Source organism: Leiobunum rupestre, chromosome 3 (assembly GCF_980474605.1).
Source record: "Leiobunum rupestre chromosome 3, qqLeiRupe1.1.hap1, whole genome shotgun sequence".
Taxonomy (NCBI): domain Eukaryota; kingdom Metazoa; phylum Arthropoda; class Arachnida; order Opiliones; family Sclerosomatidae; genus Leiobunum; species Leiobunum rupestre.
In genome coordinates this window covers 5,145,101-5,168,394 of record NC_143386.1, presented here as the reverse complement: position 1 = coordinate 5,168,394, position 23,294 = coordinate 5,145,101, and the positions used below count along the sequence as shown (strand labels likewise).

At 31.6% G+C, this 23,294-nt stretch overlaps 1 protein-coding gene and 1 long non-coding RNA gene across 2 annotated transcripts; both read right to left on the bottom strand.

The window, feature by feature from the left end:
- Positions 1–322: 322 nt before the first annotated feature.
- tef (teflon) lies at positions 323–2,414 on the bottom strand. Its single transcript, XM_090169178.1, has 8 exons — positions 2,353–2,414; positions 2,147–2,293; positions 1,455–2,072; positions 1,260–1,373; positions 1,086–1,193; positions 803–1,023; positions 586–745; positions 323–516 (listed from the first exon to the last, which is right to left on the bottom strand). The coding sequence occupies exons 3-8, from the start codon at positions 2,008–2,010 to the stop codon at positions 374–376; spliced, it is 1,302 nt and encodes a 433-aa protein (XP_090025304.1). The 5' UTR covers positions 2,011–2,072; positions 2,147–2,293; positions 2,353–2,414; the 3' UTR covers positions 323–373.
- Positions 2,415–2,420: 6 nt separating this feature from the next.
- On the bottom strand, positions 2,421–5,607 carry LOC149949150 (uncharacterized). The gene is made up of 3 exons (XR_016479932.1): positions 5,553–5,607; positions 2,580–2,786; positions 2,421–2,511 (listed from the first exon to the last, which is right to left on the bottom strand). It is a non-coding gene; the product is annotated as an uncharacterized LOC149949150 (long non-coding RNA).
- Between the last annotated feature and the right edge of the window lie 17,687 nt (positions 5,608–23,294).

Here is a 23,294-nt window from a genome sequence, read left to right as displayed (position 1 = left end):
GTTGAGAAAGCAATGGCCAACGCCGATTTTACTGCCGTATTATCTTAAGAAATGACTGTTAAAAAGGGGTTGGATTACCCTTGGCCAACTGCGGATTTTACTGTCGTTTTAGTGTTGGATGTTTCAGGGAAACCGTTGTTGGAAACGAGGTGGAATTTGGAAGCTGACTATAAAAATACCGAACAACATATTGCACTCCAATGCTAAAAACAACCCTGAAAAAATTAAAATAAAACCTTGCCTTCCTAATAGTAATTTAAAACGGTATAATCGTGAAAATCATTTTATTACACAAAAAAATGAAACCATACAATTGGTTTAGAGATTGCATTTAATTTTTTTCTTGGAAAAAATAACTCATTTAGCTCGACTATTAATCACTGTCATCTGTGTCTTTCTTTTCTTGATTTCTTTTACTTCTACCGCCTTCTCTGTCAGGAGCATACTTGACCCATTTTTGGATTATGCCCTCTATTTCAAAAACTTTACTGCCCTTCATATTTAACTGAACAGCTCCTAAATTGGTTAATGGTTAATAGCTGAATTTTAAATGAGCACAGAATTTTAATCAAGATCGTATTTTACCAATTATGACATCTTTGAGTTTAAGCTCTTTAAACGCATATTTATTGTTAACTCCAATCCAATTAAATTTGAGAACCAGCTCGTGACACATCACATTCTTCAAAATCCTTCTTGTCATATCTTTCACCTTTTTCCCTCCAAAGGAAGCAAACTTTTTAACCTAAAAATGTATATTAGATTATTTATCTTTTAATTATCAATTGATTTTAACTCTTACAGCTTTGTCCTTCACATTTTCATTTTCAATAAGTTGTTCGAATTTTTCTACCTCTTCCAAAGTTTTGAAGGGAAACTCCGGACATCCGGGAATATTTAGATCTTCAAAATCAGGTTGAGCATTTCTGTCTTTCATGCAAATTTCAAGGGCTTTATCCATTTTTGCATTCAGATCAGTCAACATAAAAAGCACAGTTCTTTGAAATTTTTCCGGACTTAAACCTATGTTGGTTACAAATAAAAATTAAGAATCAATAGAAATGAATATACTATGTCATATATACCTAATAAATGATCACGTCTTCCAACATTCCTGACATTATAGGATGCTTTTGTACGAAGCGTGCTACTGCGGAATGTTTCATCTGTCCGGTAATCCTGCTGATCCGGATCTAAGAATTAAATTATTTTATAAGACTACAAAATGAAAAGGTTTTCGAAGTATTCAATGTAAATACCTTCGAAGGTTCTTGTTTTTCTCAAATCGTCACTCCCTTCATTCGATGAATATTTTCTCGAAGTCGAGTTATTGTGATTTTCAAGACATCTTGGTTCATATCGTTGTGAATTGTCTGAAAAAAGAAAATGGAAGCTTTAACTAAGGATATTTTTGAGAATAAGAATGAAATAAGCAACAAAATTTCGTTCAAAACCTTTGTTACAGTAGAAATTAACTTGTGGTCTTTCGGTATTCAGAGGAGATGGAGATGACATAAAGGCTGAAAACACTGGATTTGATGTTTGTGATGAAAAGGCAGCAACATTTTCTTTACTTGAAGTTTCTATATTTCCTACACTTACGCTAAGATTGTCTAGGTCAGATAGCATGCCTGGTTGTTGGTTATTAGTTCTAATGGTAGTAGGTAGAGTAATGTTATTATTTAAATTTACATTAGAGACAGTTAAATCAGTTAGAATTTTAGATGGAATTTTAACTTTTTTTTTAGGCACCACTTTAGGTTGCACATATTTACGAATTAATGTAGATCTTTTAAGATTAACTTGTTTAGAGGATTTATCTTGTAGTGGGGTGCTAACTAGTTTAGAAGAATAATCTTGAAAGGGGCCATATAGATTAGAAGTTTGTAGAGGAGTGGTGAGCAGTTTAGATGCTTGAACTTGAAGTGGAGTGCCAATTAGTTCAAAAGATTGATCGGATAGTGCGGTGCTAACTAGTTGAGACGATTGTCCTGGTAGTGGGCTGCTCATTAGGTTAGAAGGTTCATCTTGTAGTACATTACTACATATTGCATCAGTCTCCTTTTCTTTTGCTGTACAAGAAAAATATGTATTAAGATAAAAAGCTAGCTTGGCCATATCAATGTTTTAGATACTCATAACTTACATATCAATTCAATCGAAGTTTGAACGCTAGTGGCTGACAAGTCTGAAGAACTCTTACTAATCGGAAAATTTGGTGGTTTTGGCAACGATATTTGTCTCCTACCTGGTCGATTTTTAGGGCATTTTTTAAGAGATTCTTGCGTGTCATCTACGATGTTAATATCGTTAAATTTTATAAACTTTTGAAAAATAGATTTTATTATTCACCTTCATCAGAGTCTGACTCTTTGCAGTTTGCTACTTTTTCATGAGCATATTGCCGTTTAAGTATTTTCCTTTTTCCACCTCGGCCAATGTCCAACTCGCTTGAAAGGTCTGAAGTATATTCAGATCTCGTTAGAAGCTCACGAGCTTTGCTATACGGCACTAATAGAAAATATAGAAAGTTTTTTTTAAGAGCTGCCTTTTCGCTTTTACTACTAAATCAAACTTACTAGTTTTGGTCATTATTTTTCCATTATATAGCTTCCAGTCATCATTCGGTGTAGCACCATCTTTAATTAATTTAATAGCTTCGTGTTGTCGTGATGGTGGCCAATAACACGATGACCTATTTGGGCACCAAGAATAGGGAACAGCTTCCACAGTATCTTCCCCATCAAAGTTGAATATCACATACATTTAAACAAAAACCAAAGATCCTTCAAAAATAAAATATTGCCTCTCAGCAAGTGCAATTAGAAAAGTTATCAATCTCGCGAGAATAAACAAGGAAAAAATTTAAACACTAATACTAAACAAAATTGTAACACATTTTGAATGTTACCACTTAAGTTTTTACAATATAAAGGGGATATTAGTAGCGGTGCTAAGATCAGGCTTGGAATTTTTAAAAGGGTAAAACATTTGGTTTTTGGGGCTACCGTTGACAAGATGACTGAGGCATGATGGTGCTGTCTTGGTTATTAGTTTAGTTGATTATTACTATTTATTATTAATTTTCAATTGGTATTACTAAAATTTAAAAAAAATTCAGTTGAAGTAAATTTTTAATTAATTTTCAAATTTAAACCATTTGTGGATATGAGTGGATGTGTAAAATATCTTAGCACCGCTACTGACAGATACTAAAAAAGTTAAAATGATATTTATGCATAATGTAGGAGGGGAACTATGGTAAACAATGAGTTGTTTTTATTTGGATAATGAAAACACTTTCTTTCAATTAAATCTATGGGATAGGTTTTTAGTTGCTTGGATACTCTAGCCACAAATATTCCAAGCAGTGATGAACGCAATGGGTATGTAAAACTGTTGTCATGAAATTTACATATATTACCAACAATTGCTATATCTTTATTTTTGGATTGATAAAGGCTTTTTATTAAAATAACATCGCCAGTAGATAACTGAAAACAATTGTCAGGTGGATACGTAGATATTGTGTAAATAGGGGACACAAATTTTTTGAAAGATTTCGCATCATCAGGTAAATTGGCTCTACGGTCTCTAAATTCTTTTTTGAGCCCATAACGTATACCCTTTCTTTTGTTTTCTAAAATATTTTGACATTCACCCAATCTTTTAAAAAGTTGTTGCAATGGCTTATTAGGAGATCTTATTTTCTTTTTTAAAAGCTGCAAAAAATTTTCAAATGAAAAAGCACTAAAGAAGTCCAACGGACCAAATCTTTGTACGTCAGCTGCTAAGTGTGTTAGGGAATGGATATTCCAACTGACAAATGCATTTCCATAAAAATCTGGGGAAGAAGAGACAAACATCTCTAAGAGATCGCCGGCGTAATTTGAGAGATTTTTACTGTGAGTCGGAGAAGCTAATATATAAATGGCACACTGTAATAGTCTAAAATGATTGAGTACATCTGTGGAAAGAATACCCTTTCCCAAAACTGGACCAGTATACAACAAAAACTGTCTAAGTTCTGTTGCTTTCCAGCGATCGATGTATTTAAGTGCTCGCGGTTTACGGGCAAATTCACATGGAATATACCCTCTACAATTTTTGAGTTTCTCTGAAAAGTGTTGAACCAATTGACTGCTAAGACGGACTACTAATTTTCCCTTTCTTACCCAACTATGTAACATTCTTCTCATACAACCAAGGCATACCAAATGCATATAGTCAAGGGGAAAATTGGCTACCATGTTAATATCTAGCTGTTCTAAGGGAGAAGGCCTACCAGCTAAATGATGCTCTTCATTATCCTTGTTACGAAATGATTCGTTAGTACGAAGTGTGACAAGCTCATCCGAACCTTCTAACTCCAAAAATACAGTGTGGTTATCACATCTAAAACCTCTAATTGTACACTTATCACAGCTGAAAAACCCCGTATGTCCCTTTGTACCTTTCACTAAAGCCCTAGCTGGCGTATCCAATATAAATGGCCCATGTAGATTGCAACTGAATGTTTTACCCCCGTAAATAAAACCATTTGCATTAAGCTCGTCTAATTCATTTATAAATGGCTGCATATACTCGTCAAGAATTCCCGGTTTAGATTCCCCACAAAACACCCCAACAGGAAAAATATTGCCTAGTACACCTCCAGAGAAACTATAAACCCCTGCCAAAATTGGCCAAAAATTTACATTAGAACTTTTGTATAAAGGTAGGCCATCTATATTTATAGCAAATGAAATTTCATCAGCATAATTCGGGTGAGAAATTATAAATTCTGTCAAACCTCTTTGGAAACCAATGTGCCAATATTCCCCATTAGTTAAAGTTAATATTCCACTGCACTCTCTCTGTGTATGTAAAAGACTTCTAGAGTCTTTCGGTAGCTCATTATGGCCATGGGCACGAAGAATTTCTAGTAAGCTATTCAGCCTGACAGAATCTAAATTATGATTAAGGGCCCAGTTTCGAATGTCCTCTTTCAAATCTAATAAGCCATCTTCAGTTGTACTACTATCGTTAATCTGAATATCAGAACTATCATATGAGCTTGGAGACCCATTAGATAGATTTTCTAGACCTAAATAGCCGTTATCATTTTGCTCCTCACGATCGGTTTGTTCAATTGCCCCATTACTATCTGATGCTATAGAGTATTCAACTATATCTAAATTTGGTTGATAGTCTGGTGGTTTTTCATTAAAAACTCTATCTAAAATGCTTTGGACATAATTAGCTCTATTTCTTCGCATCTGCCGCTGACGTAATCCCCTGGGGATATAACTTTTATCAAAATCTTGCGTAGACTCATTACCGTTATTCATTTTAAATATAAAACAGTAGACCATGAAATCAGTACAAAATTGTATAGCTACTATTCAAATAGGAAAACATTATTTATTAATACTATGAACTACTTAATAAATATTCAAATTTAATGTTTTAATGTTAAGCACTTACATGTTAATTAACTATAGCAAAATATATTCAAAAATACCTCAAATATCTAAGCGACTGAATACCCAAATAATTTCAAAATTAATTACCTTTACAAGAGTTTGAAACTTGTGAAAAAAAAAGAATGAAAATTTAAAGTTCCACGATACAGTATAGAGAAATGGTGAACCTTCTACCACGTGCTGTAAACAGGAATATTTAAGGTTATAACGTTAGGCAGTGAAATCTTAATTAAAAAGCTATAACCAAATATATTTAAAATAACTATAATAATTGATGGACTGAATACCAAATTAATTTGAAAATGAATTACCTTTAATAAGAGCTTGAAAATATAATGGAAATTGTTAAGTGCCACGAAAATAGCTGAATAGTAAAATGGCGACCCTTCTACCACGCGCTATGGAAAAGAAAGAAAGAAAATTTCCTTATGAAAGTTTCGTCTTCCTCTTGACCACTGCCAATGTGCGATAGCTCATAAATAAAGTTGGCCGTGTAATCATGGTAACGTTTGCTTACTCTTGTCGATGGTCCTGCCATCTGTAGCTCATCTAAAAAATGTCACAATTGTTATAAAATATATTTTTACTATATTAAAATATTTAAAACTACGAAATAAAATAACTTACTTATAATATTATGATATTTATTTTTGTTAGCGATTCTTGTAATAACTTGTCTTCTATAATTTGATCTACACGTACGCTAAATTTTAGCTGATTCTGGTATGTTCAAAGTATGGAGTTTGCCCGTGATATAAACGCGATTTTAAAATATTTGGCTTTCACTATTTCGATTAAGTCCAAAATTTAAGTTCTAAAGATATTATGTGTAATAAAATAAGAAAATATATGTACTTTCAAGGATTAAAAGTATTAATATTGCATATATTTTAATATTATATTATTATTAGATATAATTTAAAGTTCATTAAGGTGTGATTTTACATTTATATAATAAAATTAAGTACAACTCGATCATTTAAACTTAATTAAAATGTTTAATTAGAAATTTATATTGATTAAATTTTTTTTATTAAATACAATACTTAATAATAATTAATAGTACACGATAAATACATGGCTGTTATTGATAAAAACGTATTTTATAAATGAAAATGTAGCAGTCGGTTTACTAGTTGGTTTACAGGTGGAAAGAACGCTGGCGGGTTCTGTGTCGTTTTATGGGTGGTAAGAAAACCAAACCAAAATCTACAGTCGGTAATAAGTCAGGCGCTGACCACCAGCCAACTACGACCGCATTTTCAACGGTCTGACTCTTTCCCAACCCTAAAACGGAAGTGCTGTGCTACTAGGGAACACCAACAACCTGAAATTAATTTCCTGATTATTAATGGTCATTCTCACAAATTGAAAATTTCTTGAAAGTCATTAAAACATACCGTGGGCAGGAGTGACTTCCTAATTTCGCAAAATCCGGAAGCGGAAAAACGAAAGGGCAGGATGTCTTTCAAAGACAAGAAAACTAAAACCTGAAAAGAAATCGATATTTTCGTTATCCCAAGAACTTGCCGGTAATAAACCTCTGAAACAATCAATATTTAAACCTGCCGATAATAAATAATATATGTTCAAGCAATCATCGAGTACCATCATATAGTTTTTGCATAAATCGAAAAAGCAGTCAAGGTGGCAACGACGAGAAATTTAATAGCGCCAGAATACGGATGTTTTAGCAAACCAACGATATGCTGCGCTTGTTTTATCGTAGTTTTAGGAAAGGAAGATACTGAGAGGCCTTCCTAATTAGAGCATAGCGACAACGATGCATTACCACCGTCACTGATATTTTATCTTGCGCCAAACCACCGCCGCCGCTGCCAATGAATTTGGATTCCGCTACTGAAAATGTTTGAGCTTCTCTGCGTATTTTTCCAAATTATCCGAAGATAATTGTTTTTATCGTTTCGCGTTGCCGAAAAAGAGCAACGCCACCAAGGATTTTTACAGCTCAGCGCGCCGCCTGCGGATCTTTGCTAAACGCCTCCAAATCAAATCAGCCCTATATACTCCATTCGTGACTCCACGTAGTAGATATTTCTTATATAAATAGCCTAAACAGTCGAAATTATTTATGAAGTGCATTAGCTACTATACTTATATTTCCAATTTTATTTCTATACGGTGGAAAAGTATTCTTATTTACATTTTACAGGGTTTTTTTGAGGTATTGGATGCCTTATATGTTACCTATTGTAACGTAAAAATTGGTATATTACGTAAAATTAGGACTAAACACCAAACTTGGAAATTCAGGTTTTAACCAAGATTTGGAAATCGTTTCAAGAAGGAGTTTTTATTTCACGCCCTCCTTTACTTCACGCTCGTCACTATAATCGACAGTTCGTCCGGCTCTCCTCAAGCTTAATCCGTTCTTTATTGCCCGACGGTTGCCGGTACGTTGCCTATAAATAAAATGAAATACCAAGGGTACCAAAAGACCAAGGTCAAATCAAGGTCGTCTTGACCCCCTCTTTTATTTCATTGTAATCATTCGGCGCGGGCGCCACGGCGGCTATACTACATCTCGTAGGTAATCTCTAAGTGGGTCAGTCCGCCACCAGTGACAGCCTAGTTACGGTGACTCTTGTATTAGTAGATGAGAAACCGACACTGGCGCCAGTAGTCTGCAATTTTGACATTTTGTGTTGTATTGTATTTTGAAATAATTGCTTGTATTTTTGGGGTTTTTCTAGTGTGCACGGGTAAATTCTTAGTTAGGATAGTTAAGAAGATGCCGCGCGGATTAGAGATGCCAGTGTCATGCTGCCTAAATTCCATCGTAGATATCTGTCAATAGCAAAGTTTTGTGTTGTGCGCGTTTACCGGTGGTTTTAAATTTCTTACCCCTTTTGACCATTGGTCGGGGACAAATCCACCTTCAGCCATGATTGGACCTAATATTCAAAAATTAAATTCAGGTGACCCGTAGGTCACGTGGTCTATTGGTACAAAACCATGGAGCGCGCCCAGAGAGTAAATCTTTTTGAAAAACTTCGTTTCTGAGGTTTGTTAGAACAACCTTTCGGTTGTCTACTGAACTACCGAGATCGAATATGCTCTAAGTCATTTCATCGGTCGGAAAATCTTTATTCGGGTATTAACTTAGTCGTTTTAGTCGACAAGAATAACCGTCACATAGTTATCAACAGAAAGACTCTGTCGCCTGAGATGTCTTACTCACGACCACAACGTAGTCCCTTCACCGTAATGGGTTAGGTGAAAATGGCATCTAAATGGGGTTTAGCTAAGGAGATTTATTAGTAGTTTTTAATTGATTTTCATTTAAGAGTATGCATGTTTTAACCATTTTTATGTCGCGTAAGTGTTTAAAAGTTATTTGTTTAGTAATAATTAAAATTGGTCTTTGGGTATGGCAAAATATATTTCCTTATTTCATCCTTACCCACAAATTCAAATAGTAACGTACTCCGAGCAGTCGGTTATAGTAGATTCGCAGTAGAAGTAAAATAATAGTAACAATTGGCAACTGGTAGGCCTACCCAGATCTAATAGAACGGTCAGGGGATAAACATTGTTATACTATTTAAGTTTTGTCTTAGTTTTACCATTTACTATTTTGGATTTATTTTTAGGAGTAACGTAATTCTGGCCACGGTGCGGTTAATGACTAATGAAATCGAACTCTTGTTTTCACTGACGTTCAGTCCATTCTTGAACCCTTCCCATTTCTGTTGTAAACGACCTGACAGCTTCGTTCCGTGGTCCGGCGAGTAATTTTTGGCGTTAAAATTGTTATGTATTGATTAGTAAAAGACGAACAGGACAAAATTAACTTACCTCATTGTATAACTGTAAATTATCCAATGAATTTGATTGAAAATCCGTTATTATTTTAAATGTTTCCATGGCCTAAAGAAAAAAATCAATGTAATTACTTCAATTTACGAATGTTTTTTACTATTTTAATGAATAGAATTTTATTCCAGAATTCAATAAACTCGTTAATACGGTGAACGTTAAAAATTGAATTTAGGATTATCTTTAAACTATACTTAAAAGTAACGTTGACTGTGTTATTCATTGTATTAAGTAAATATATAACTTCTGTAATATAAATACCTTTATAAAAATAATATCAAACTAAATATATTCAAATATTGTCCATACTAATCAACTTTTTTTAAACATTTTAGTTTCACGATTTACGGTTTTATCAAGAAAGCTTATTGATTAAATTTGTATTTGATTTCCTTTTCCTGATATTTATGCTTTTTGTGAAAAACAAAATAATTAATAAAGAAAAGACTTTCTTCTATCGAAATCCATTATTTCGGTACGAAAAGGCATTTTATTATTGAAAAAGAGCTTTTCGAAGACATCTAGTTTCATAAGCAACTGAAAAAAATCCATTGTTGTAGATAGGCCTAGGAAACTTAGTGAAAGGACCATAGCGACGTTTTGGTTCAAGACTTTGCTGCTTTGAAATAATGTTTAGATAATCAATATTTCGGATAATATAGCGTAAAAGAATTTCGTCGCCAGGATAACCAAGGTCCAAAAGCTTCCGATTTACTATAAAGTATGTTAATATTTAAATGCCACAGGGTATCAGTTGTATTGTAAACTGACTTCATTTTTTTAGGAAAAATAATTTAATTTTTATCCCAGTTTACGAATTAAAAGACAGGAATGTAAATCTTAAACGTCATCCGCTTGTAAAGTGCGTTGAGATGTGGATCTTTTACTTCCAATCGTCATCATTTATATCGATAATTTAATTTTTTGGTCACAAAATTAAAGATGAGCAAGTAAAGTTACAAGCTGCCCGGAATTGGCTGGTAGATTCTGTTTTATATAGCTACTCGAAATCAAACACATTTTTTGTTAAAACAATCCTGCAGATGTTTATTTGGTAAGTAAATTGCATGTCGATAGAAATAAAATTATTTTGCACCGGTTTAACTAAGTATAGCTTATTTGTTCAGTCAAATCGCCTCTGAACTATTCAAATGTTAATAAAATTGTTTCAAAAAAGTTCGTTTATCGAGGTTATTAAATTACATTTTTCAAATTACTAGCAGTAGAAGGAAAGTGATGGCGAGACATCGATCCCGGGGTCGGGGTCAGGTTCGGGATCGGGGTCCGGGATTTAAGGGGTGAAATGGGGGTAAAATCGTCGAAAAGTCAATGTATTTAGGGTATTTCTCGCGACGATTTGTTTTTTCGTATATCAACATATTGTGTCCAGGCCAACTTGTTCATTTATCTACGCTTATCTCGAAAGATACTTGAACGTATATCTTATCAAGTTTTATCGTACGGAATAAGTTGAAATGATGTAAAAATTGATAACCTAGGCGACGCGTGCGCAGATTACCCCGGGGGACGCGGTTAATTTGAATTTAAGAGTGTTTTGACGTCATGGAATATTCGTTGTTAAAGTAGAATGGAAATATTTTTAAACTTCATTTTAATATCATTGTAGTATGCTTGACACTTGAACCAATCTCACGAGTATTTCTTAAAACGTATATCTCGATCGCGTTTTATCGTACGAAATAAGTGGAAATTATGTAAGTTGTATGATTAATAACCTAGGCAGGAAGATAGCGCGCGCGTGCGTGGATTACCTGGGAGGCGTGGATTACCTGGGAGACGCGGATTGCCCGGGCGCGCGGTTAATTTGAATTTAAAACATGGATTCCCTCTCCGAAATAATTCATGTACCCAAAATTGGACCGCAAGTTTTTTTTCTTTTAGGGGAATCTCTATGGGAGTTTAACATTACAATAAAGCTAATAGGTCCAGTTTGGGGTACTTTTGGTCCGAAATGGGGTACATAGGGCCGAAAATGGTGACTTTGGTCGTTTTAAGGGTACTTTTGTTCTATTTTGGTCCATTTTTGGGTACATCAGAAAAGCAGTTGGAAAAACGAAGAGCCTTATTTTTTTTTTTTCCCACCCATCTCCAAACTCCAAAAATTTATTGCTTTAATTTATTTATCGCTTCCGTAGGTATAAAATAAGATAAAAACCACTTACCTATATTTTAATTACGGTAAATTAAAAATACTTAATTAGTGTACTAAGTTACGTTTAAAAGAACCTTTTGTAACAATTCCAATATGTAAATATAGGTATAAGGATTGAAAAAATACTTAAAGTGGTTTTACTGATAAACTCTAAAGGAATTTAACTTTAAAGGGTATCTTAGATTATTGTTTTTAATTTTATTCAAGTTGAAAACGTATTAAGAGTCCTTCAAAGTACTATAAAAGGATTTTATTTACGAACTTAATTCATATTTTCTTCAAACTTTCAATTCGCTTTTATTACTATTTAAATACGGTAAAATATAATTCTTATACACAAATATAGTCAGAAAGATACTATAAAACACTAAAATTAAAATTAAATTAAATTTGTGTGGATAAGATTTGTAAATATCATTTTGAAACTAATACCTTTCACGCTTTATTTAAGTCAAGCCAATAAAAACAATTACCTATATTTTAAATACGGTAAAATATAAATACATTTCCGATATGTAAATAGGTAGAATAACACTATGAAAAGTTCCTTTTTCTTCTTTTAATACGACAACACACAACTCTGATACGCAAATATATAAAGAAAATATAAAAAAAAAATTTACTCTACGTTCGATACGTTAAAATACATTTCCGATACACAAATATAGATAAAGAAATACTATAAAATGTAAAAAGGTAGAAAAATACTACACATTAACCATTATGAATTTAAGCTTACAACATCCTTCACGTATAGAGCATAACATATATGTTCAGAGTTAACTTGTTTCCTCGTTATCTTTATCGCATGTGTTTTAAATAGCGTATGGAATAAGTTAAGAATGTACTGAAATGGTGTATGTTTAAACCTCGTAGAATAAAGAGTAAAACATATGTTCAGATTCGGCTTGATTACTAAAGCGAATAACACAGAGACGTTTCCGGTGTAGTCACGTAGGAAGAAAAATACTACAACACTCTCTATACTCTACATTCAACACGTTAAAATATACTTCCGAAATGCCAATATAGGTAGTAAAATACTACAAAATCTCTATACTTTACCTTCAATACGTTAAATTACATTCCAATATGTAAATATAGGAGGAAAAATACTACAAAAGCCTCTTTTCTTGGCGTTCAATATGTTAAAATAGATTTCTGAAATGCAAATGTAGGTAGTAAATACTACAAAATCTCTATACTCTACCTTCAATACGTTAAATTACATTCCAATATGTAAATATAGGTAGTAAATACTACAAAAGCCTCTTTTCTTGGCGTTCAATATGTTAAAATAGATTTCTGAAATGCAAATATAGGTAGTAAATACTACAAAAGCCTCTTTTCTTGGCGTTCAATATGTTAAAATAGATTTCTGAAATGCAAATATAGGTAGTAATTACTACAATTTAAAAAACGTTGGTAAAAAGAATATCATTTTAACTTATTTAATTGTGTTTTTTACCCAACCAAGCATTTATTTGAATAAAAGTGGTATTTATTTAAATAACCAATAGTTAAATAAAAATTGTTAAATGTTTAAATAATCGAAAGTGAACAAGCCTATTTTTTAAATAAAACAAACAGACTTTAGAGTTGATAAGATTTGTAAATATCATTTGAAACTAATAATTTAAATAACCAATAGTTAAATAAAAATTGTTAAATGTTTAAATAATCGAAAGTGAACAAGCCTATTTTTTAAATAAAACAAACAGACTTTAGAGTTGATAAGATTTGTAAATATCATTTGAAACTAATAATTTTCACGCTTTATTTAAGTCAAGCAATTACATTTGTAAATATTGTAAATATTTTTAGGTAATAAAGAAATTAAGAAATGTTTTAATTAAAATATCTTTCATTTTCTACTACATTTTTAAAAATGAAAGAAGTTTAACAATATAATTATTCTAATATAATTTCAAAATCAGGTATTATTTAAAGTACAAATGCATAATTTAGTGAAGCAATTCTTATTTAAATACTTTTATTTAATTAATTTGTGTATCTGAAATGTATTTATTGAAAAATAAGTGGGTTTTACTATTTATCACGGTTTTTTATATATGTATATATATATATATTGGAATTGTTACAAAAGGTTCTTTTAAACGTAACTTAGTACATTAATTTATTTTGGAAGTTCAAAACGTATTAAGAGCCCTTCAGAGTACTATAAAAGGATTTCATTTACAAACTAAATTAATATTTTCTTCAAACTTTCAATTCGTTATAATTCGAATTTAAATGAAAACATCATGGATTATAGGTGCGTAATCTACTATTAGACCGAACGGATTAAAAAATACTTAAAGTAAGTGGTTTTACTGATAAACTAAAGGAATTTAACTTTAAAGGGTATCTTAGATTATTGTTTTTAATATTATTCAAATTCAAAACGTATAAAGAGTCCTTCAAAGTAATTTAAAAGAATTTTATTTACGAACTAAATCCATATTTTAGAAGTTAGTTTGTATGAAATACTTACTAATACCTGAAAAATGGACTTTAGAGTTGATAAGATTTGTAAATATCATTTGAAACTAATAATTTTCACGCTTTATTTAAGTCAAGCAATTACATTTTTAAAAATGAAAGAAGTTAAACAATATAAAAATTTGTAAATATTGTAAATATTTTTAGGTAATAAAGAAATTAAGAAATGTTTTAATTAAAATATCTTTCATTTTCTACTACATTTTTAAAAATGAAAGAAGTTTAACAATATAATTATTCTAATATAATTTCAAAATCAGGTATTATTTAAAGTACAAATGCATAATTTAGTGAAGCAATTCTTATTTAAATACTTTTATTTAATTAATTTGTGTATCTGAAATGTATTAATTGAAAAATAAGTGGGTTTTACTATTTATCACGGTTTTTTATATATATACATATATATTGGAATTGTTACAAAAGGTTCTTTTAAACGTAACTTAGTACATTAATTTATTTTGGAAGTTCAAAACGTATTAAGAGCCCTTCAGAGTACTATAAAAGGATTTCATTTACAAACTAAATTAATATTTTCTTCAAACTTTCAATTCGTTATAATTTGAATTTAAATGAAAACATCATGGATTATAGGTGCGTAATCTACTATTAGACCGAACTAATTAAAAAAATACTTAAAGTAAGTGGTTTTACTGATAAACTCTAAAGGAATTTTGGAATTTTCTAGAATAGGAAAGTAAAACTAAAACGTAAACCAAGTTTAAAACGAAACTAATAACTGGGAGAAAGGTTGAAGTAAGTAATTTTTTTTTTGATTTTTCGTTTTTTAATTTTTGAGTTCCCTATATTATTATAAACTAAATTAAATATAATTTATGAAAATTTGTGATAAAAGATCTGCTCCTTCGTGTTTTACATATATTTAAAAACTCGAGATTTTAATGAATTGTTTTCAAAGCATGAAAAATATAGCAGATCCTTTGATTTTAATTGTAGTTAGTAGTTACTTAAAAAAAGTCGCTAGCTGACTTGGAGCTGGTGTAGTTAAATTTTAAAAATGTGTATTTTAAATTTTGTTTGTAAAAGTTTTTTTTGAAAAAGTTTAGTATTATAGTTTAAATTTATTAAATAAAATAAAATATAAATTATACATTTGGTTTAGTATTTTACTATTGCAAGTAAAATTAATAGTAATTTCAATTACTTTTTTAGTTTTTTGACAAATATGCAAACTATTTAGTTATTTCAAAAACAAATACGTCGAATTATTTGGTATTCGAAATACTATTGGTTAGTTTTTATATCTTTAATTTTATTTTTCAGAACAATTTCTCTTTGTCTAGCTTCTTCTAACTTTAATTTAGATGGCCTTAAAGCCAAGTATTAAACAAATTTTGTAATCAAGTAGATGGAGCTTTAAACAATTTTTCAGTCATGTAGTCAAGGAAATGTTCAAATATACGTGTATTTGGTCATTTTGATGGTCAAATAGCCCAGTATGGAACTGCGAGATGATAGTCAGACATTGAGACGCGGGTGGCGCCCGTGCCCCAGCGTCCGCGCCCTCGCCCTGATGGTGCCCCGAGCCTCCGTCGACGTCTGAAATGTGAAATGGGGCACCGACGGGGCTGGCGTGGACGCTGGGGCACGGGCGCCACCCGCGTCTCAATGTCTGACTATCATCTCGCAGTTCCATACTGGGCTATTTGACCATCAAAATGACCAAATACATGTATATTTGAACATTTCCTTGACTACATGACAGAAAAATTGTTTAAAGCTCCATCTACTTGATTACAAAATTTGTTAAATACTTGGCTTTAAGGCCATCTAAATTAAAGTTAGAAGAAGCTAGACAAAGAGAAATTGTTCTGAAAAATAAAATTAAAGATATAAAAACTAACCAATAGTATTTCGAATACCAAATAATTCGACGTATTTGTTTTTGAAATAACTAAATAGTTTGCATATTTGTCAGAAAAAACTAAAAAAGTAATTGAAATTACTATTAATTTTACTTGCAATAGTAAAATACTAAACCAAATGTATAATTTATATTTTATTTTATTTAATAAATTTAAACTATAATACTAAACTTTTTCAAAAAAAACTTTTAAAAACAAAATTTAAAATACACATTTTTAAAATTTAACTACACCAGCTCCAAGTCAGCTAGCGACTTTTTTTAAGTAACTACTAACTACAATTAAAATCAAAGGATCTGCTATATTTTTCATGCTTTGAAAACAATTCATTAAAATCTCGAGTTTTTAAATATATGTAAAACACGAAGGAGCAGATCTTTTATCACAAATTTTCATAAATTATATTTAATTTAGTTTATAATAATATAGGGAAATAAAAGTATTTAAATAAGAATTGCTTCACTAAATTATGCATTTGTACTTTAAATAATACCTGATTTTGAAATTATATTAGAATAATTATATTGTTAAACTTCTTTCATTTTTAAAAATGTAGTAGAAAATGAAAGATATTTTAATTAAAACATTTCTTAATTTCTTTATTACCTAAAAATATTTACAATATTTACAAATGTAATTGCTTGACTTAAATAAAGCGTGAAAATTATTAGTTTCAAATGATATTTACAAATCTTATCAACTCTAAAGTCTGTTTGTTTTATTTAAAAAATAGGCTTGTTCACTTTCGATTATTTAAACATTTAACAATTTTTATTTAACTATTGGTTATTTAAATTATTAGTTTCAAATGATATTTACAAATCTTATCAACTCTAAAGTCTGTTTGTTTTATTTAAAAAATAGGCTTGTTCACTTTCGATTATTTAAACATTTAACAATTTTTATTTAACTATTGGTTATTAAATAAATACCACTTTTATTCAAATAAATGCTTGGTTGGGTAAAAAACACAATTAAATAAGTTAAAATGATATTCTTTTTACCAACGTTTTTTAAATTGTAGTAATTACTACCTATATTTGCATTTCAGAAATCTATTTTAACATATTGAACGCCAAGAAAAGAGGCTTTTGTAGTATTTACTACCTATATTTGCATTTCAGAAATCTATTTTAACATATTGAACGCCAAGAAAAGAGGCTTTTGTAGTATTTACTACCTATATTTACATATTGGAATGTAATTTAACGTATTGAAGGTAGAGTATAGAGATTTTGTAGTATTTACTACCTACATTTGCATTTCAGAAATCTATTTTAACATATTGAACGCCAAGAAAAGAGGCTTTTGTAGTATTTTTCCTCCTATATTTACATATTGGAATGTAATTTAACGTATTGAAGGTAAAGTATAGAGATTTTGTAGTATTTTACTACCTATATTGGCATTTCGGAAGTATATTTTAACGTGTTGAATGTAGAGTATAGAGAGTGTTGTAGTATTTTTCTTCCTACGTGACTACACCGGAAACGTCTCTGTGTTATTCGCTTTAGTAATCAAGCCGAATCTGAACATATGTTTTACTCTTTATTCTACGAGGTTTAAACATACACCATTTCAGTACATTCTTAACTTATTCCATACGCTATTTAAAACACATGCGATAAAGATAACGAGGAAACAAGTTAACTCTGAACATATATGTTATGCTCTATACGTGAAGGATGTTGTAAGCTTAAATTCATAATGGTTAATGTGTAGTATTTTTCTACCTTTTTACATTTTATAGTATTTCTTTATCTATATTTGTGTATCGGAAATGTATTTTAACGTATCGAACGTAGAGTAAATTTTTTTTTATATTTTCTTTATATATTTGCGTATCAGAGTTGTGTGTTGTCGTATTAAAAGAAGAAAAAGGAACTTTTCATAGTGTTATTCTACCTATTTACATATCGGAAATGTATTTATATTTTACCGTATTTAAAATATAGGTAATTGTTTTTATTGGCTTGACTTAAATAAAGCGTGAAAGGTATTAGTTTCAAAATGATATTTACAAATCTTATCCACACAAATTTAATTTAATTTTAATTTTAGTGTTTTATAGTATCTTTCTGACTATATTTGTGTATAAGAATTATATTTTACCGTATTTAAATAGTAATAAAAGCGAATTGAAAGTTTGAAGAAAATATGAATTAAGTTCGTAAATAAAATCCTTTTATAGTACTTTGAAGGACTCTTAATACGTTTTCAACTTGAATAAAATTAAAAACAATAATCTAAGATACCCTTTAAAGTTAAATTCCTTTAGAGTTTATCAGTAAAACCACTTTAAGTATTTTTTCAATCCTTATACCTATATTTACATATTGGAATTGTTACAAAAGGTTCTTTTAAACGTAACTTAGTACACTAATTAAGTATTTTTAATTTACCGTAATTAAAATATAGGTAAGTGGTTTTTATCTTATTTTATACCTACGGAAGCGATAAATAAATTAAAGCAATAAATTTTTGGAGTTTGGAGATGGGTGGGAAAAAAAAAAATAAGGCTCTTCGTTTTTCCAACTGCTTTTCTGATGTACCCAAAAATGGACCAAAATAGAACCAAAGTACCCTTAAAACGACCAAAGTCACCATTTTCGGCCCTATGTACCCCATTTCGGACCAAAAGTACCCCAAACTGGACCTATTAGCTTTATTGTAATGTTAAACTCCCATAGAGATTCCCCTAAAAGAAAAAAAACTTGCGGTCCAATTTTGGGTACATGAATTATTTCGGAGAGGGAATCCATGTTTTAAATTCAAATTAACCGCGCGCCCGGGCAATCCGCGTCTCCCAGGTAATCCACGCCTCCCAGGTAATCCACGCACGCGCGCGCTATCTTCCTGCCTAGGTTATTAATCATACAACTTACATAATTTCCACTTATTTCGTACGATAAAACGCGATCGAGATATACGTTTTAAGAAATACTCGTGAGATTGGTTCAAGTGTCAAGCATACTACAATGATATTAAAATGAAGTTTAAAAATATTTCCATTCTACTTTAACAACGAATATTCCATGACGTCAAAACACTCTTAAATTCAAATTAACCGCGTCCCCCGGGGTAATCTGCGCACGCGTCGCCTAGGTTATCAATTTTTACATCATTTCAACTTATTCCGTACGATAAAACTTGATAAGATATACGTTCAAGTATCTTTCGAGATAAGCGTAGATAAATGAACAAGTTGGCCTGGACACAATATGTTGATATACGAAAAAACAAATCGTCGCGAGAAATACCCTAAATACATTGACTTTTCGACGATTTTACCCCCATTTCACCCCTTAAATCCCGGACCCCGATCCCGAACCTGACCCCGACCCCGGGATCGATGTCTCGCCATCACTTTCCTTCTACTACTAGCCATTATCAATTTTAGCTAGAATTAATTAATTTTAATGAGATAGTTTCTTCTCCAAAGTAAAAAAGGTGTAATTTGAGAAAAAGCGCTTTAGATATAAGTGTGATAAAATAGTAAAATCTGTTAAATGAGGTTCTTGAAATGATATTAGAAAAGGGTAGCTTCGCAACCTTAGGGGACTAAATCGGCCTTTTCTTTTATATGCCACGAGAGCTCGCGTGTATTAAATAACAAAAATCAGCGCGTGATGTGTCGTGCGTCTTATACAAACTCAAAGGCAGATTCGCTCCCCAAATGTTGGGAAGCGCTCCCTTTTATCTAAAATCATTTCAAGAATCTCATTATGTAATATTCAAACATACATATCGTGCAAGAAAATAATTTGTGAACATTTCTAATTTTAGGAAATAAGGCCAAAAATCCTTACCTGGTCGTGATATTTATCCGAGCATACGCAGATGATCACTATTCGGATGACGTGTACGAAAATTGTCAAGAAAATCGTAAGCAAAGTGGTATAAGATGCATCTTTAGATTCGTTCACTAGCACAACTCCGCCCATAATCCCAAAAACGTTCATAGTTAAATTCACAAATAACAGTTTTGACAGAAAATGATTTACTTGGCGAAATACTTTGTTTAGTTTTATAAAGCTTAACCTAAGTTCTTGCAAATTTTCGTAGCTTATTCTGTTCTGTATTGAAGGCGTATGCTGGTTTTCAAAAATTTCTTTCATAAAAGCATTGTACTTTATAAGGCACATTTCAAACACGAGCAGATAGTATACAAAAACCCCTTCAAGCGCTGTAGACGAAACAACTTTGTGAAGCGACAAAAACGAAGATAACAGCAATGTAATGGTTTGACACCAAGCTCTTTTGCAGTTGTTCCGAACGTTTTCAGTGTAGAAAAAGTAATAAAATACGAAATCCAATATCCAAAGTAATGCCATCGTCAAATAATAAATAACGGCTTCTTTAAAAAATATCTTTTGCATTAAGAAGGTTTTGCGGATCTGTCCAATGCTTCTTTCAATTGAACCCGCAATTTTGCGATTCTTTGAAAAAAATATGCACAAAACCAATTCGTACATATAACTCGATAACATCAAAGTATAGAGTGACAGTGTTTTTTTCAGTATTGAAGGAATTTTCTCGATTTTTGTATCGGGTACGTTGTCAAACTCATTTGTCTCAGTACTGTTCAAAAAATAACTAAAACCTACAAAGCAGCTTTCATCGAAGGCGCAAAATATATTCAAAATTTTTTTACATAGGATAAAACTTACTAAAAGCAAAATTGGCATCCATCTAAATGGAGAGCAAGCACCTTGGTTTTCATTTAAATACGCACCAATTATACCTAGGTGGTACGTAAACAGATTCATTTTTTTCCATCGATTGGGCATAAAGCGTTGCTCTTGTTGTGGAAAATTAACTTTCATTTTAGAAGGACAATTCTTCGGGAATTTAGGTTTTTCGATTACCAGCTGATAAAATATTGTCCTCTTAACAATTATTCAAACTCTTTTCTGGTTTTCTCTCTTATAATAATGAAGAAAATAATAAATATTCGTTTCCTCAGATGATATTGAACGACCACTTTTAAATAGAGGGTGGTGCCTTCCTAAACCTGCTTTTGTTAGCTATGCAGCTTCTTTACTGAATGTTTGCAAGACCATTTATTACGTTTTTCGAAAATTTCGTGTCATACCTGCGTGTGGAAAAATATTTCATTGCATTTATCGTATTGCCCAGTTGTTTTTATCGGCATTCTGGCAATCAATAGAACATTGTTTACTTTTCAAGAATTTTTTTCAGTTACTTGAAAGACGTTTGTTTGGTCGTGTTATTGTTATTCAATTTTATCACACAATAGCTGATTCAAACCGTTCTTTAAATGGAAAAATCTATAAATAAAATTCTTAGGTTTTCTAGAAAAAAATGCATTTTCTTCGCGAGCATCTAGGTACTCCCAAGCGTCAACTTTCCAGAGCACTAAGCTTAAAGTCTTAAATAATTTTTATTTGGTTCGGCGTGCGTTGAGTGAAACGGCTAAAAGAAAACAAGTGTTAAATCTACAATTTTCGATATTTGATAAAGTAACTACTCAGTTTTTAATTTAATTGCTACAACGCTTAGGAAAAATGTAATGGATATTTAGCTTTTGCCTGAAATTGAGTCTATCCGCCTTAACACGGAGCTACACCCGTTATATTTTATTTTAACGTTACCGCAAATGATATTTCTTAATGGCTTAAAAATAATCATAACTTTGTATAAACTTGTTTACCTTAAATGAGTGTAAGAAATCATTATATGATCCAAAAATTTAAATACGAAAAGTCGATTCATAAAAATTTGTGTCTCTGGATCAAAGTTGTATTACAAATGTTCAAATTCCGTTCCATGGTTAGGTTAAAAATAAGTATATTAATAAAAAAGTTGCAGTTTTTTATTAATATTTATTAGGTTGAATATTAAAAAATTATCGTACGCATTTGAATTTGTGACTTTTTGAGTTCTTTCTAAGCTTGAACTTTTTTGAATCTCATGGGTGATTGTCGTTGAGTTATTGTTAGCACAATGCTAAGCCGACTTTTTTGATGGAGTGTTCCTTGGCGATTTTCGTGATGGACTATCAAAGATGGTTTGTCAATTTTTTGGTTAACTGAATTGTTTAAAATAAAGGGTGGCCCAATTTGCTCTGATCAGGCATTTTTCTCAACAACTATTTGAGATATGATCTTGAAACTTTCTGGGTATGTGAATTGCGTTGGGAACGTTTCAAATGGTAAATATTAAGACAATCGAATAACTTTTCCCTTTTTTTTCAAAATTTATTTTTTGACCGATGGGTGAGTAGTTTACCCCCCTCTTTCTGGATACGCGAGGGGGGCGCAGCGTGCTTTCCCCCACGCGTCCCCAGCTGCGTGACGGGGGGGAATGAAGCGGGGAAACGCGATTCCGCCCCCCCCTCGGGCGCGTGTCACGCGTGCACTCGTGCGTAACGAGCACAGGTGTTAATTAATTAGCCTAGTTAGTCGACCTGTTCAAGGTCAATTAAAAAAGGGTGAATATTAATGAGCGTGGTATTGTTTTACCGTTAGGGGTCATTGACCTGTTAGATAGTAACATGTGTTTAGGATCATCAAGTAGTTATATTATATGTTTGAATATTAATTTTTGGCGGGAAAGTGTAAGCGTCGATCAACAAGTGGTTAAACTCTATAGGTTTATTACATGTTTGACATGATTTTGGCGGGGAAACGGGTAAAGTTTGTACCTTTAAAATAAACCGTTAGGGTATTTGACCTGGTAGCTATATGGTTGTTAAAGTTTTGGCGGGGATTTAACATGCGTTTATGATGATGTAAGCGCGAAAATGAACAAGTGGAGGGGAGTAAAGTTTGTATTTACTAGTATAAACGTCTGCATGGTTTAATTACCTGACAACGGTTAGGAAGCGTCTTTGGGATTATGGACCCGAACAAGTGATCTCTTTTAGTGGATGTTATATGGTTGAACTCTTAGCCATTTGGCGGCTAAATCAGTATATTTGTTTATAACCGTTAGGTAACGTCTTGGGGTTAATTAACAAGTGTTCTTAAGTAGTAAATATTAAAGAGTTTTATAAGCTGTGTTTTAACGTTAGGAAGCGCGGTAAAAAAGACTTAACAGAACGGGGTAAAGTTTGGAGGTTGGTTTTAGCGGTTGTTATATGAACTCTTAGTAATTTGTAAAATTCACGTGTTTTGGCAGCCAATTCATATTTAAACGGGTTCTGTGTATTGAAAAGGGTGTCCATGTCTGTTATTTTTAGGAAATTTGCCATATATACTTTAGATCAAGTTTGTGTTTAACAAGTTTGTGTTTAACAAGTTGTTGCTAACAATTTTTTATATATATTAACCTAAAACGTCGCATTAAAAGTCGGTAGATGGCTTGGGCCTAGCTGATAAATATTATGACAATGCATCATGTGTTAATTTTATATTACCGTTAATGAGGACGCGCGATAAACATTGTGCATTACGTGGTAAAGTT

Coding starts and splice junctions, on each gene's coding strand:
- tef (XM_090169178.1), bottom strand. CDS start 2,010: ATGAGCAGCCCACTACCAGGACAATCGTCTCAACTAGTTAGCACCGCA. Junction 746..802: donor AAAATGTGAAGGACAAAGCT/GTAAGAGTTAAA, acceptor ATACATTTTTAG/GTTAAAAAGTTTGCTTCCTT. Junction 517..585: donor ACTCAAAGATGTCATAATTG/GTAAAATACGAT, acceptor TAACCAATTTAG/GAGCTGTTCAGTTAAATATG.